This window comes from Psammomys obesus, unplaced genomic scaffold, assembly GCF_907164565.1.
Source record: "Psammomys obesus unplaced genomic scaffold, mPsaObe1.curated_primary_1811, whole genome shotgun sequence".
Taxonomy (NCBI): Eukaryota; Metazoa; Chordata; class Mammalia; order Rodentia; family Muridae; genus Psammomys; species Psammomys obesus.
This window is the reverse complement of record NW_026596406.1, coordinates 866,527-883,672: the sequence shown is the minus strand read 5'-3', so window position 1 is coordinate 883,672 and position 17,146 is coordinate 866,527. Positions and strand designations below refer to the sequence as shown.

General features: G+C 44.9%; 2 protein-coding genes across 2 annotated transcripts in view; both read left to right on the top strand.

Annotated features, from left to right (window-relative positions):
- Nucleotides 1-1,718: 1,718 nt before the first annotated feature.
- On the top strand, nucleotides 1,719-2,675 carry LOC129669422 (olfactory receptor 13C7-like). The gene has a single exon (XM_055597659.1). The coding sequence runs from the start codon at nucleotides 1,719-1,721 to the stop codon at nucleotides 2,673-2,675; it is 957 nt and encodes a 318-aa protein (XP_055453634.1).
- Nucleotides 2,676-11,851: 9,176 nt separating this feature from the next.
- The window catches only part of LOC129669412 (olfactory receptor 13C7-like), a 5,605-nt gene continuing 310 nt past the window's right edge, over nucleotides 11,852-17,146 (top strand). The window contains exon 1 of the mRNA XM_055597643.1: nucleotides 11,852-12,787. Coding sequence (XP_055453618.1) covers nucleotides 11,852-12,787 — 936 coding nt within the window. The remainder of the gene's footprint in view (nucleotides 12,788-17,146) is intronic.

Here is a 17,146-nt window from a genome sequence, read left to right as displayed (position 1 = left end):
CCTCACCTGCCACAGCCCACCTCACCTCTCACAGCCCACCTCACCTGTCACAGCCCACCTCACCTGTCACAGGGCTGCCCCTGCCACAGCTCACACCTTACACACAGCTCTAACGTCTCTGAAAACATCGTTTCTTCAGATATTTCTGATGCCTAACAGTTCATCTCCTCTAATAATCGCATGAGGTAGCTCCAAACTGCATTTGGTTTCTCTTACCCATCTTCCCTAGCGACAGAGGAAAAGCCAAAGACACAGCGTGTGGAGCAAGGCCCCACTCACCCCACTCAGCCACAGGATGATTTCCTGGAGGAAGGTGTGAGACATTTACTGTTTGGGAATGTCCTAGGACAGTGAGAACAACCGAAGCTTCGTACCTGGACCTTCCTGTCCTCAGTAGACAAATTCTGGCACAAATCGTAGACGCAAACACACATGATGAGAGAAAGAGCAAGGGCAGAGTGGAGAGCCACGTGGGCTGTCCTCGCCTGTGGTCCTCTCCAGCTTCAGTCTCCCTGTTACTATAAAACATTTATTTATTTTCACACACACACACACACACACACACACACACACACACACACACACCATAGTGCCCGTGTGGAGGTCAGGGAACCACTTAAAGGAGGTGACGCTCTCATTCCATCTTTTGGGTCCCAGAAATTGAACTCGGGTTGTCAGGCTTGGCTATGGAGCCATCTCTCTGGCCTGTTTCCCAATCTTTACCTTGAGAGGTCAAGGCTTTAGGCTCCCCTAGTGCACAGGTCTGCAGTTCTTCTGTCTCTGCATGTTCTGAATGTGGCTCCTTCTCAGGAGAGGCCTCTGTACGCCTTGGTGGAATTGTCTTCCTTGCTTTGGAGAACGTGTTACAACACTGTAGTGGCTTTACCACAAGGGCCTGAGTTAGAAGCTGCAAACAGCTCTGAGGAAAGCAGCCCCAAAGCACAGGGATCAGGCGCAAGGAGTACACAGGAAGGTATAAGAGACACTTGTCCTTCATAGGTGTGGAGCAGATTGAGCCAACTGTTGAGCTATAGGGGATGGGACATGGCTGTGCTTCTGTCAGGGCCACAATGTCCAGTCCTCACCATGCCCAGGAGCCCACAGACTATTGAATGCAACCAGGGCCAGCACCCATCAAAATCACAATAATCAAAGACAAGCCAGGCACCCGGCAACAATTAGAAATTCTGGCTAGACTCTAATGAGCCTGGCCTCTGCCCACCATATCATCTCTCTGTGGAGCTAAGTTATCCTCTTTATATTATTGTAAGGCACAGAAGTGGAGCTAGAAGAGTGAGAGAGAGGAGGCCAGTACTGACAGGACTAACTGACAGAGTGCAGGAATGGTTCTGGGACAAGCAGGGGTGGCCAGAGGAGTCCGTGTCCCTCCCCTCAACGTTCCTCTTCTGTGGTTGTCAAGTAGTCCTGTATGCAGAAAGAAACACGGCCCTTCCTGTGGGTGTGTCGGCTCCACTGGCCGGGCATACTGTGCTCCTAGCACGGTTGGCTAGGCTTCTCTCAGGGGCTGTTTCTGCTTGAACAGGTGCATCCTGACCTCACAGGGAACCTAATGGTGAATTTTAACCCTTCAACACTGATTTTACATGTGAAGGGTAAATTGAATATTACGTTAATACATGATATGGCCTATCACATGCTGATCCTGCTAACAAGTGCTGGCCCTCTTGTTTTCTTGAGAGGGGAAGAGAGCGGGAGAAATGCAAGTGGCCAACCAGTCCCCCGTAGCTGAGTTTGTCTTGCTGGGGTTGTCAGATCACCCAAAGCTGGAGAAAACCTTCTTTGCGCTCATCCTGCTGATGTACCTGGTGATCCTGCTGGGCAATGGGGTCCTCATCCTGGTGACCATCCTCGACCCCCACCTGCACACGCCCATGTACTTCTTCCTGGGGAACCTCTCCTTCCTGGACATCTGCTACACCACCTCCTCCATCCCCCTGGTCCTTGATGGTTTTCTCACTCCCAGGAAGACCATCTCCTTCTCAGGCTGTGCTGTGCAGATGTTCCTCTCCTACAGCATGGGATCCACAGAGTGTGTGCTCCTGGGCATGATGGCGTTGGATCGTTATGTGGCCATCTGCAACCCCCTTAGATACCCCGTGGTCATGAGCAAGGCTGCCTATGTGCCCATGGCTGCCGGCTCCTGGGTGGCTGGCGGTGCCAATTCCTTGGTGCAGATCTCCCTGGCTGTACAGCTGCCCTTCTGTGGGGACAATGTCATTAATCACTTCACCTGTGAGATTGTGGCAATTTTAAAGCTGGCCTGTGCTGACATCTCCATCAATGTCATCAGCATGGGGGTGGCCAATGTGATCTTCCTGGGGGTGCCAGTTCTCTTCATCTCTGTCTCCTACATCTTCATCCTCACCACCATCCTGAAGATCCCCTCAGCTGAGGGCAGGAAGAAGGCCTTCTCCACCTGCTCTGCCCACCTCACTGTGGCAGTCATCTTCTGTGGCACCATCCTCTTCATGTATGGGAAGCCCAAGTCCAAGGACCCACTGGGGGCAGACAAGCAGGACCTTGCAGACAAGCTCATCTCCCTCTTCTATGGGGTGGTGACCCCCATGCTGAACCCCATCATCTACAGCCTGAGGAACAAGGATGTGAAGATGGCTGTGAAGAATCTGCTGGGTCAGAAATGCTTCATTCAGTGATAGTGAGGAAGTGGGTTATTTCCTAGTTCTGTGCACATCTGGGCTCTACTGGGAATGACCACTTAGTAAGCATAGATTTGCTCAATGGTCCTAAATGTCAGCTTGGACTGAGTTCTTTTTGAGTGACTGAGGCTGGACCATCAACTCTTTAGAGTAAAGTCTGGCTGTACAAAATGGGCTAGAACCAAGAAAAGGTGACTATGAAAATTAAACCTTCTTTGTATGCCGACATAATAATCAATAAAAACTTTGTGGAAAATCTACTTCTCTCTTTATCAGTAAAGACTAGTTGGGCTGTGTGTACTAGTTTTGTTTTCTGTTGTTGTTATTCACTGTCCTATTGAAAAGACATTTATGAGAAAAACTCACGTTTTATTTTATTTTGATTTACACAGTCTTGCTATGTGGACCCAGCTGGTCTGGAATGCACAGTCTCCTCCAGGTTTAGAATGTCTCCATCACCTCCAAACCCTTCTACATTCAGGACCCACCTCCAACCTGTGGAACTCCTAAGTAATTTCTAGAAAGTTTTCTTTTCTCTAGAAATTTCAGACAATGGAATATGTATTTATTTTTATGTCTGAGCTTTTTCTTTACCTCTTTTATGCTTCAGATGTTTATCCAGTGGTAACATATATCAAGACAAGGAGGTCATGAATGCAAGAGGGGAGCAAAGGAGGAGTTGGAGGGTGGAGAGGGAGATATGATGCAAATACAGTATACTCGGTTTTTAATGAAATTCTCAAATATTAAAAATCTTTGATATATCTAAAGCAGAGTTCAAATGGAATGTTAAAGTTTTAAATATATACCAGAATTTATGACCTAAATTTTCACCTTACGTTGTTAGAAAAATAAATAAATCTAATGTAGGAAAAAAAATTTATAACATGAACAAATATAATAAAATGGAAAAACAGCAATGAAAACATTAACAAGCTCAAAGAGATAGTATAGATGACAACAAAGTTGATAAATCCTCAGCAGGACTCAAACAGCAATAGAAAGAGGGTAGATGGACAGAAAGACAGATGACTGATAGACAGTATGTGAACTATCCAAATCAAGAGTGAAAGAAGGGTCACTGGCTCACAGATATCAAAATGACAATAATAAAAGAGTGTTATAAATTACAGAAAAGAATTTGACGATTCAAATGACATGCACAAGTTCTCTGAAAAATAGTTCACAAAACCATTAAAAGAGGATATAGGAAATTTAAACAACTCTATGCCTATTAAACTAGTTGAATTTATTATTAAAACAAAGCCACAAAGTAAGCTGCAGGCCTAGGTTGTCTTTCTAGTGTGCTAGTACCATCATCGTCATTACGGGCAGGAGCCTGCTATGGAGCCCAGGCTGACCTCAGACTTCCAAGAGCTGAGACTGTAGAAACGTGCCAGACAGGGTGACTGTACCAACACTTCAGGAAGAAATAATCCAAATTCAAGACAGAAGATGAAGCTAAGAACAGAAGAGGCTGGACCAGACCTGAACTGTCACAAAACCTTAGAAATAAATATATCACATTCACTTAGACTTTTGAAAGATCTATGCACACACACGCGCGTGTGCACACACACAGACACGCATGCATGTACAAGTTTTCTTTTTCTATTTGGTTTGTTTTTGGGTTTTGAGACAAGATTCCATCCAAACACTTCAGAGGACACATTCTTCTCAAACCCCGAGAAACTTTCTCTAAAACAGATCATATTTTATGGTCCATTTGGAAGTCTATATGGTCACAAAGGAAGTCTTAATAGGTACAGGAAAACTGAACTTCTAATATTCTATGTGACTATTATGGGTTAAAGCTAGAGCTCAACAGAAAAAATCCACAAGCTCGCGGATTAAAGAACACTCTGTGAATATTGAAGAGATTATTGAAAAAAATCAAGAAGGAAAAATTTATGAATCCTAGATTGGAATGAAAGGGAAGACCCAGCATGTCAAAGCCTATGAGATTCAATGAAAGAGATGCTGAAAAATGTTCATAGCTCCAAGGGCAACTCATAGAGGTCTCAGGTTAATAACTAAATACTGCACTATCGGGATTTTGCAAGATGAAAACAAATCAAACACAAAAGCATCAGGCTGTAAACAAATAATATTGTTTTGGAATTAATCGTTCTATTAATAATAAGCTGGTTATTAATACAGTGGCAGTTCTTCCTTAACTGATATTTTATACATAAAAGGCACAGAAACTTGCTAGATTTTTAATAAGCCCTAATGCACTGTGCCTGGGCAAATGTTAGCCCTCTAAGCCATCCTGTCTGCTTCCCATCCCAAACCCCCAAGAGACCTGCACGTGTTCCACTTGGGCTGTCCCTGCCTCGTCAGGCCAGTCCTCAGAGCAAGCTGCTCCTGGCCTTCGTGACCTGTTCTCTTCTTTCTCCTTTCTCTCTCCTCTTTGTGGTCTCTCTCCCCCAAGAGCCGGTGACCTTGGATCTGCCTACCTCTCTCCTGGTAGAAAGGTACTAGGCAACTTTATTTGCCACCTCAGGGACAATTTGGAAGGCAAAGTTTACACCATGTCATTTTGGATATGTGAGAATTTGCCTGTAAGGATCTTGGGGACAAGTAAGTAACATTAATACATAGAGCTCCAGATCAACCCCAACGTTTTGTCAGGCTAGAAAGTAACAAAATAGAAATAGTCATTGAAAGAGCATGTTCTTTAGACAAATTAACCAGAAGAGAGAGAAGATCAAATTCATAAAGCTGGAGATGAAAGGGGACTCATTACAACAGGTACCCCCAAGGTTCAGAAGATCCTAAGGATACCTTAAAACTTGAGAAGTCTAAAAGAAATGTTTAAATTTCTAGATGCCTATGATCTAACAACACTAAATCATAATGAGATAATTAAGTTAAACATATTTTTAACAAAAATGAGATGGAAATAGAAATTTTATATCTCTTAAGTGAAAAACCTCAAATGAACACACAAACAGATGTCTGCAGATTTTCATTTGTTTGGTTTCCTTCCTCCTTTCTTTCTTTTCAGTATTATTTTTTTAATTTTTTAATTTTTTAATTATATTTTATTTACTTTGTATCCCCCTCTAGCTCCCTCACATTGCTAAAATGACTATATTAACAAACACAGTCTACCGATCCAGTGCAATCCCTATCCAAATTCCAAACAAAAGTATAAAATCTGACATTACTCTCATAGCTTCAGAATGGCTATTCTAACTATATAAGGAGTTCATTGGGATGTATCTTGGGTCTGATGAATTTGGTATGTGATGTTTGATTTACAAGTTTTTAAATAATAAAGCTTACAAAGATAAAAAAAATCTAACATAACTTTAGAAATAGAAAAATCTTTCTTGAAACTGTCTTAGTGTGATTTACTATTACTGTGATGAAACACCATGATGAAAACAACTTTCAGAGGAAAAGAAGGGTTTTTCTTTTGTTTGTTTTGTTTTGTTTTGTTTTCAGTCACAGTTAACAGTTTATTATCAAAAGCCCTGAGAGCAGAAATTCAAGCAGGTCAGGAACCTGGATGCAGGAACTAATGCAGAGGCCATGGAGGTTGCAAGCTGACTGGCTTGCTCTCTGTGGCTTGCTCAGCCTGCTCTCTTTCTTCCTTTTTTCCTTTTCCTTTTTTTTGCAGGTTATCTTACTGTTGTGTTTTACAGTTGGTTTCAACAGATATCAAGTAAATTGCAGAAAGGGTTGGAAGGAAATGATTGGGGATATGGTACGATTTTATTATAATCTCATAAAACAAAAGGCAAAATTTTACCCTAAAGAACAAAGTTTTTTTTTTAACTTACATTCTTTTTATTTTACTTTTATATTAATTACAGTTTATTCACTTTGTATCCCAGCTGTATCCCCCTCCGTCATTCCCTCCCAATCCTACCTTCCCTCCCTCATGTCCTCCCATGCTGATAGGGGAGGTCCTCCTCCCCTTCCATCTGCTCTAGCCTATCAGGTCTCATCTGGACAGGAGCTCCACAAGGAGAACAACAGAACCAAAAAGTCTGGGCACAGGGGTCTTTTCTGAGACTGATATGCCTACCAAGGACCATGCATGGAGATAACCTAGAACCCCTGCACAGATGTAGCCCACGGCAGCTCAAGTGTAAAGTTGGTTCCCTAGTAAGGGAAACATGGACTGTCTCTTATATGATCTCAGGGGCTGGCTCTTTGAAAATCTCCCCCTGAGGGGGAGGAGCCTTATCAGCCTACTTTCTAATAGAAGCCAGGACTACCAGCCCAGGGATGGCACCACCCACAATAGGCTGGGCTTTTCCCAATGACTCTCTACTTAAGAAAATGCCATGCAAGCTTGCCTACAGCCTGATATTATAGAGGCATGTTCTCTATTAAGGCTTCCTTCCCTCTGATGACTCTAGCTTGTGTCAGGTTGGGATAAAACCAGCCAGTACAAACTCATATGAAAGCACAAAAGGACACCCCTCCCTCCCACCAAAGCAATCCGGAGCAAAGAGAATACTGCTGGAGACAGCATCAAACCTAATGCTACAGACCCGTGACAATAAAAGCAGCATAGTACTGCTACTAAACAGACAATCATCAATGGAATAGAATCAAAAATTTATATGTAAACCCACACAGCCACAGCCATGGCCACCTGATTTTTTTCAAAGGTTCAGAAAATACACATTGGGGAAAAAAGACAACATCTTCAACAAGTGATGCTAAGAAAAGTGGATATCTGCAGGCAGAACAATGAAACTAAACCCTTATTCCTTACACACCTCTATATCAACTTGAGACTGAGCAAAGACTGTAACAAAAGACTTGGAACTCTGAAACTGCTAGAGTAAAAAGTCGGTGAAAATAGCTGATGAGGAAGGTTGAAGCTGAGCAAAAGGACACATGGGACATGAGAGAGGACTAGAGACTACAGAGTGAAAAGGTTAGAGGGACAGAGGTTTCAGAGCAGTGAAAAAGATAAGGGGAGCAGAATCTACAATAACATTTTGTTTGTGAATGGCATAACCGTGTCTAATAATTGGTATCTAATAATAGCTAATTATCTAATGGTAGTTGGTAGACAGGGCTTCACTGTGTAACCTTGGCTGGCTTGAGTCCCACTGTATAGACCAGGCTGGCAGAGATTCTTCTGTCACTGCCTCCCGAGTGCTGGGATTAAGGATGGGAGGCATCACACCTGGCCTGGTACACTAATTTTAAAACATCTTTAAATGCTAAGAAAAATAAAAAATAAATGTTGCCAAAATGCCTAGACCTGCATATGGAGAAATGATCTTCATTTCCTAACTCAAATCATACAGAAAGTTAATTCACTGTGGATCACAGATCTAAGCCAAAGCTAAAACTACAAAGATCTCTTAAAACAGGAAAATATCGTCACGACAAGGGATGAGCAAAATTTTCTAAGAGAATATATGAAAAGTAATAACTAAAAACAGCAATAGAGTTGATCAAAATGTAAAACATCTGTTCAGCAGAAGACACGATGAAGAAAATGAATGCACCCATCAGGCATGATGGGATGCTGAGGCAGGAGCATCAAGGGTTCCAGACCAGCCCAGACACAGCAATCCCAGAGCTCAAAACAAATGTGTAAGCCCCGAGCTGACAGGATGTGTGCAGCTCACACATCTGAAGAAGGTCAGGTTGCAAAACACGTAAAGAACTCAACATGTTCTTAAGCAATGTAACTGAGAACAATGGACATAAAGGTCTGAGTGGGTACTCTCCAAAAGAAGATACATGGGGGACCAGAAACGCAAATTAAAGCCTCGGCAGGTTACCACTACACCTGCCGGGGTAGCTAAAAGTGAAAGACTGACCACACTAACTGTTGGCAAGACTGTGGTGCAATGGGAGCCCTCGTAGGTGTGTCACCTTTGTAAAGGATCTGCCGGTTTCTTATGAAAACCAGGTGTACCTCTATGGTGCGATCCAGCACACGGGTCCTCAGATGTTTGGCCAAGAGAGAAAGAAGTGGATGCAAAACACTTGTGTGTGAGAGTCACCACTGGCTTCATTCACAGTGACTCAAAATGGAGGCGGTGAAGCTCATGTCAGCAAGGAGGAGGCAGAAGAACCTGCCATGTCATGCAGCGCAACACTGCTCAGCAATGACTAGGAACCTAAACACACATCATTTTGTGCTTCCTCTGTGTCTGTTCTCAGCATAGGTCTGACCTCCTTACCAGAAGCACAGCTTAGACCTCCTTCAAGTAATTTCTACTCCTCTGCCGCCTTCTTGATATCTCCCTTACACACTGTCTTCTAGTGACAGCCTCGCTGTGGCCCACAGACAGACAGCCTGCTTGATTCCCCTGCTGGGCTTTGCATCCTGCATGGACTTTGCAGACATGATGCAGGGATGTGACTCCATAGAATATGTGCCCTGCTAGGTCTAGACCCATCCATTAGAACCTCTCAGAGGACTCTTGCTTGGAAATGATCCAGACTCCAATGAGGCTCTGGCCCATGGGCCCCTTACTCTGTGTCTCTTGCTCTCCATTAGAAAGGCACACAGGCCCCCAGACGGCTCCTCTCTTCCTGTTGGCCCATAAGGTCCAGTGCCCTCTCCTTAGGATCTGAGGCTGGCACACTGCTTCTGGTGTGCTGCCTCTCAAGGTTACACTTAACCAAGACACCGAAACCTAATTGCAGTCCAGGCCAGGACTGGCATGGAGACTGGCTCCTAACTTCTTCTCAAAGGCATTAGGCATACTGCAGTTTGTAGAAATTCAAGCAAGGTATGGGCATGACTACCTTGAGTCCCTCAGCAAGAGTGGGCGTTTCCAGCAGGAGCAGTGGGGGGAGGAGGAGACAGTGCCTGGAGCGCATCAGTGTAATTGGATGTTGGGGACACTGTCCCAAGGGAATAAGAAGTTCCCGACTGTTTCACTTCTAAACTTTTAATCACGCTAGGGACAGCAGGAGCCCCAGTATGCTGCTGGTCTCAAATCTACGTCCCTGTGTACTGGTGCTCATTCGGAGATAACACTGAAATAGAACGGGACCAAGTGGGAAGAATGAACTTTGAGGCTTTTCTTCAAATCAGAGGTGGCAGCTCAGCCTGGATCCCTTAGGTTGCTGCTACTCTTTCTGGCCTGGAACTATCTTAGGGCAGGTACCTCTTCTTAGTAGTTTTCTGATTAAGGTAAGTAAGGATTCCTGTAAAAGCCAATCCCAACATGTCATTAGCTATGGGCATTCCTAGTGTCTGACCTGAGTGTCCACAGAGGTGGGCTTGAGAAGGGAATAAATGCATCACCAAAACAGGGGGTGGGGGAAGGCTGGACCCCTCTTGGAAATTTGGATGTCAAGAGACTTATCAGGTCTGTTATTCTGAGTTCATGGGCTCAGCAAGCTTGAGAGAATGGCCTGTAGCTGAGATGGTCCCAATTCACGACCTTCCACAAGCACAGGCAGTTTAAGGAGGAGATAGACACTGGCATAAGGGTGAGAGAAACCTGGAAGGATGCTGCTCCTTCCGTATGGGGAATCTCCTGAAGTCCCAGAGCTCTGCAAACACAGAGCAGGCTGTTTGAGAACGTAGTGAGCTCTTCTAAGCCAGGAGAAGTCGAGAAAGAACTGAAAGGCAGTGTGCCAGGGGAAGATCTACCATGGGAGAGAAGGCTGAACTAGATGCCTGGGAGACAGAGTCAGTGTTGCAGTAGAAGTCTGGGGGAAACTCTGAGTATCCACAGAGGCCTGTGTGGATGCCCACCCAGAAGGAAGGAAACCTAACAGAATCATACACGCACACACACACACACACACACACACACCAGTCTAAAATGTGTGTGTGTGTGTGTGTGTGTGTGTGTGTGTGTGTGTGTAGATTCCCAGAAATTATGGGCCATTATGGATTTCCAGGGTCACCTTTGGTTTATCTTCAAGAAATACAAGATTCAAACTGTTAGTGAAATGTCAGAATTTCGAATGTATAAAGTCACATAGGAAAATACCCCCTTTGTTTTATCTCCCTAAATCTAACTTTTCCTCTTCCTTAAGGGCTCAGCAGAACTTCGTACTTCCTGGACTGTTTCTCTGAGCCCTGTTCCCGTTAATGCCCCTGCTGAATCACTCGTCTTTTGCTCTCTGCTAGGCAGTGAGCCCACCTAAGCCCAGGCCATGTGTCCTTATGATTCCCTTAGAAACTGTTACATACAGTCTGATCAAGTATGTTTGTGGTTGGATATTGAGATGTACTGGATAAATTAATGGAGGGTAAATGAATGGGCAGGTGAATGGATGGCATAGGGCCCTGGGCCTGGTGCTGTGAGAACCATCTGCATAGTAATAGAGGGTGTTCTCTCTGAGAAGGCTCTGGACCTAAACAATGGCTTTAGCGGGTGTGGTGGCTCACACCTGTAACCTCAGCCCTCAAGAGGCTGAGGTAGGAGGAGCGCCAGGAGTTTAAGTCAGAATGATAGTGAGAACTACCAAGGAAAGCAAAACAGACAACCAAAAACCAAAAATACGGAAGGAAGGAAGGAAGGAAGGAAGGAAGGAAGGAAGGAAGGAAGGAAGGAAGGAAGGAAGGAAGGAAGGAAGGGAGGGATGGATGAGGAGGGTTGGAGGGAGGGGGAAGGATGAAGGGGGAGGGGTGGAGGGAGGGGGAGGAATGGAGGGGTAGGGAGGGAGGGAAAGAAGGATGGAAGGAAGAAAATAAGGAAGGAAAGAAAGTTGGGAGGAAGGACGGAAGAGAAGGAGACAGGGAGGAAGGAAGGAAGGAAGGAAGGAAGGAAGGAAGGAAGGAAGGAAGGAAGGAAGGAAAGGATGGAGGAAGCAATGAAGGAAATGAAGAAGGAAAGGAAGTGAGGGAGGAAGGAAGGAAGGAAAGTTGGGAGGAAGGAAGGAAGAGAAGGAGACAGAGAGGGAGGAAGGAAGGAAGGAGGAGAGGGAGGGAGAAAGGAAGGGAGGGAGGAAGCAATGAAGGACAGAATGAAGAAAAAAGGAAGTGAGGAAGGAGGGAGGGAAAGAAAGTTTTAAGGCAAGGATTCCCAAGTTTGCTGCCTTTAGCTCACAGTTTTGATATTGCTTATGCTGCTCTTTTTCTTGCTGTGTGCTTTCAGAACAGCCTTTTAATCACTCCACCAAACTGGCGCTGCAGGCCTAAGGCCTGGCCCTCTGCAAAGCAGAGAATGTTGGCCTTAGAGCTAAGGGCTTCCTCCAGCTGAGAGAGGAGATGCAGCATGGAAAGTGACAACCAGACCTCCCCCGTGACAGGCTTCATTCTCCTGGGCCTCTCTGCCCACCCAAAGCTGGAGAAAACCTTCTTCGCGCTCATCCTGCTGATGTACCTGGTGATCCTGCTGGGCAATGGGGTCCTCATCCTGGTGACCATCCTCGACCCCCACCTGCACACGCCCATGTACTTCTTTCTGGGGAACCTCTCCTTCCTGGACATCTGCTACACCACCTCCTCCGTCCCCCTCATTCTGGACACCCTCCTGACTCCCAGGAAGACCATCTCCTTCTCAGGCTGTGCTGTGCAGATGTTCCTCTCCTACAGCATGGGATCCACGGAGTGTGTGCTCCTGGGCATGATGGCGTTTGATCGTTATGTGGCCATCTGCAACCCCCTTAGATACCCTGTGGTCATGAGCAAGGCTGCCTATGTGCCCATGGCTGCCAACTCCTGGGCAGCCGGAATTGCTGTCTCTATGGTTCAAATATCCCTTGTAATGAAGCTTCCCTTCTGTGGGGACAATGTCATTAATCACTTTGCCTGTGAGATCCTCGCTGTTCTGAAACTGGCCTGTGCTGACATCTCCATCAATGCCATCATCATGGCAGTGACAAATATGATCTATCTGGGAGTCCCAGTTCTCTTCATCTTTGTCTCCTACATCTTCATCCTCATCACCATCCTGAGGATCCCCTCAGCTGAGGGCAGGAAGAAGGCCTTCTCCACCTGCTCTGCCCACCTCACTGTGGCAGTCATCTTCTATGGCACCATCCTCTTCATGTATGGGAAGCCCAAGTCCAAGGACCCACTGGGGGCAGACAAGGAGGACCTTGCAGACAAGCTCATCTCCCTCTTCTATGGGGTGGTGACCCCCATGCTGAACCCCATCATCTACAGCCTGAGGAACAAGGATGTGAAGGCTGCTGTGAGGAACCTGCTGGTGTTACTCAAGAAGTGCTTCACCTAGTGTGGTTGGAGGACAGACATATTCCCATAGCTCTGTGCTCTTACCTGTACTCATCCATGAATTTCATAAATGACATGTTTCTGAATATGAAAACTGACTATCTGAAAATGGCATTTCACATGTAATGGAGAATGGAACACACTTAAAACGATGAAACATAACATATGCAGGTTGTGTGCCCTGAAGAATGGAAATGGTGTGGGGCTAAAGAGGGGGCATCTCTCATTTTCTACTGCACAAGCTGGAATTAACCAGGAATCTAAGCAGATTCCTACTCTATTTCAGGAAAAGAAAGACATGTCTTGTGATGTCTGAAATCGCGCCCACAGCTTCAGGAGCTCAGGGGTGTGCTCTTGTTTAAGTGGGCCAAACCAGTGTGATCTCGCTTCCCTGATGTGTGAGTTTGCTTTTCCCTTCAGGCACAAAGCCCATGCTTACCCTTCATGGCAGTCTCAACAGGGCATGGCAACGACCCCGATTAAATGCCAACCTATTTATAGGCTCATGTATTTTAAAATTATTTTCTTTTCTATTTCTGTATATGTATGCATTTGACTGCATTTTTGTTTGTCTGTATATGCATGCATGTGCTTTGTGTTTGGGTGTGTGTGCAAACACTTGCCTGCCCTTGCCCAGCAAAAGGTGCCAGACCTCCTGGAGCTGGAGTCATAGGCAGTAGTGAGCCACAAGCCTTGGGTTCCGGGTCCTCTGCAAAGAGCAGCAAGGACTTCTAACCACCGAGACATCTCTCCAGCCCCTGTGAGCCAACATTTTGTAAGCACTGAAGCAGGGAGGTTGGGTAGGTGCTGGTGAAAGACAGGTGACAGAGACTTTATCCACAATGTACAAACAAATGTCAGCATTGTGACCATTGTAAATATGGGACCTGGAAACTAACCATGGTGTCTCCCCAAGTTTCTGATGCCAGCAGAGCAGGTCTGACGAGGATAACAAAGCAAGTTTAGTAAACTGCTGTAGGGTGAATGTGAAATGTTCCCTGACAGGTTCATGTGTTTGGGCTCTTGATCCCCAGATGCAGGCACTGTTTGGGAAAGGTGTGGAAACTTCAGGAGGAAAAGTCCAACAGGAGGAAGTAAGTCACTGATGGCTGGGGTTATAACTTTCCCTGAGCTCAGCCAGAGCAGATTCTTCCTGATTCTTAACATGCTGTAACCATCTCCCTCATGTTCCTGTTGCCCCAGCTGGGGGCTGCCTCCCCCTACCTCACTTTCCCAGCCATGGTGGACTGTACCTCCTCAAGCCCTGAGCCAACCCCATCTTCCATTCCAGAAATTACAGCTATTTGGGATACTGAGGCAAGAAGATGGCAACTTCAAGGCCAACCTGGGATACTAGCAAGAGACTTAGTCTCAAAACAAGGGTCAAAATAGCAATGGTGATAAAGGAGGCCAGCACTGCAGCTCGGTGGAACAGCACCTGCCTGCTTAGCTGGGAGAGGCTCCAGGGCCCAGCCCCAACACTGGGAAGACAGCAGCTACAATCCTTTCTTCCTGATGTGGTTTGTGGCAGGTATTCTGTCACAGTGCCCATATACTGACAGAAACAGAATGGTGTGGAAACAGCTGCACCTGGCTAAGTTGTCAGTGAGCCATTTTTCCCTTGGATGTAAGATTTAAAACTGTAGAGAAGTGGGAAAAATAATTCAGGCACTCATCCCCCAGGCCTGACAGAGATATGCCATAGCCAGTCTGTTTATCCACACCCCAAGAATTGCTTCTTCCTGTGGCTTCATTTTTTTCGGTCTTCTTCATTTATTTCTTTTTGGCGTGAGAAAAGTGTAGAGAAATCAAACCCAAGACTTTGCACAAGCTAGACAATCACTCTGCTACTGACCTCTATTCCCGCCTTCCTTTGTCACAATTCCCCGATGGCCACACAATCTATATTTAAATCTCTTATATCTGTTTCTAAAGTTATTATGATAGAAATTATGGTGTTTTGTCCAGAGTCACCCACTCAGTTCATATCAGAGTCAGCCCCTGTACACCTTACTAAGGAACCCACTTGGACACTGAGCTGCCATGGGCTAAAACTGTGCAGACATTCTAGGTTATCTCCATGAATGGACCTTGGTTGGAGTATCCGTCTCAGAAAAGACCCCTGGGCTCAGATATTTTGGTTCTGTTGGTCTCCTTGTTAAGCTCCTATCCCCTCCAGGTCGTTCTATCTCCCCCTTCTTTCATAAGATTCCCTGCACTTTGCCCAAAGTTTGGCTATGAGTATCTCAGCATCTGCTTTGATACCCTTTCAGAGACCCTCTCTGGTAGGCTCCTGTCCTATTCCCTGTTTTCTGCCTCTTCCTATGTCCATCCTGTTTGCCTTTCTGAATGAGTATTTATCATCCTACCCAGGTTCCTCCTCCTTGCTTGGCTTCTTTTTTTTTATTATTATTTACTTATTATTTCTACAGTGTTCTGCCTGCATATGTGCCTTGTGGCAGCAGAGGGCATCAGATCTTACTACAGATAATTGTCAGCCACCATGTGGTTGCTGGGAATTGAACTCAGGACCTTTGGAAGAGCAGACAGTGCTCTTAACCACTGAGCCATCTCAGGCCCTTGCTTAGCTTCTTTAGGTGTACAGATTTTAGTATGTTTATCCTACATTACATGTCTAATATCTACTTATACGTGAGTATATACCATGTGTGTCTTTCTGCTTCTGGGATACCTCACTCAAGATGAGTTACCTAGTTACCACCATTCGCTTGCAAATTTCAAGATTTCCTTGTTTTTAATTGCTGAGTAGTATTCCACTGTGTAGATGTACCACATTTTCTGTGTTCATTCCTCAGTTGAGGGACATCTGGGTTGTTTCCAGATTCTGGCTACTATGAATAAAGCTGTTACGAACATGGTTGAGCAGACATTACCTGAGACTAAAGAGCTGTAAGACATTTATCCAAACAAATGGACCCAAGAAGCAAGCAGGAGTAGCCATTTGAATATTTAATAAAATAGACTTTCAACCAAAATTAATCAAAAGAGATGGAGAGGGACACTTCATTTTCATCAAAAAATAAAACCACTAAGAAGAAAGACATCACAATTCTGAACATCTATGCCCCAAATACAAGGGCACCCACACTGTAAAAGAAACATTAATAAAACTTAAACCGCACATATAGCCCCACACATTAATAGTGGGAGACGTCAACACCCCACTCTCAACAAAGGACAGGTCAACAGAAGAGAAATTAAACAGAGAAACAATGCCTTAACAGATGTCATGAATCAAATGGACCTACCAGACATCTGCTTGCTCCTTTTTGTGAGTCTCATGTAGCCCAGGCTGGCCTCAATCTCTCTGTGTAGCAGAGGATGGCTTTGGACTCCTGATCCTCCTGCCTCAGCCTTCAACCTGCTAGAATCACAGTTACATGCCATCACACTCTACTCCAAGACTGTTATGGATGCTTTATTTCCTCTGTTCAGTTGAACTAGGCGCAGAGTACGCTTCGTATTATGATTATTGGCAATCTATACTTCTCTGTTCTTTTCTTTTTCTTTCTCCACCCCCTCCCTTTCCCTACACGCTCCTGTTTTTCTCTCTTCTGATCTCACCTGCCCCCATGCCGCTATTAAATGTTTGAAAAGACAGTTGCTCACTAAAGGACACTAAACTTTCTCATGTCTGCACTTCAAGGTGACAATTTTGTGCTGTCTGTGTCTCTGTTTTCTATACATTGTTGACTAGATCTAGGAATGAAGGGTTTTCACTTAAGTGTAGTTATGACACATGGCTCCTGAAACTGTGAAGGTCTGTGGTATCTTCTTCGATGTCTTTCCTGCTCTCAGGCCTATTCAGGTGTCCCTGGCTCAGCAGTCACACTTCCTCTGCACACCTGGAAACCACCATTTTTCCTAAAAACTCTTTGTTTCCTTTAGAGAGAAAGGGTAATTTAGAAATCACAATGTATATGCTAGGGTGCTATTTAGGCTGCCAAAGCTTTTCATGGTGGAAAAAGCTAGGGAAAGAATGACATAATTACAGATACAATACAAAATATATATCCAACATTTATAAATTATAACTCATATCTACCATTCACAAGTAAATGATATTTTTATATATTCTATATTGTAATTATATATGCATATATGCTGTATTCAAACTAAATATACATATTTATGAGCCCCACAATAATGTGCTGCATGAATTACCACTGTTCCTTAAGAATGTAATGGGGCTGAGGAGCTCCTGTTTTCCAATGATGCCACAGCAGTTGTGGTGTTACTCTGTGGTGGATGGTTTCCACAGCTGTGCTGCTGCTGCTGCTGCTGCTGCTGCTGCTGCTGCTGCTGCTGCTGC

Excerpts from the sequence above, each read along its gene's own strand:
- LOC129669422 (XM_055597659.1), top strand. The coding sequence starts at position 1,719 with ATGCAAGTGGCCAACCAGTCCCCCGTAGCTGAGTTTGTCTTGCTGGGG.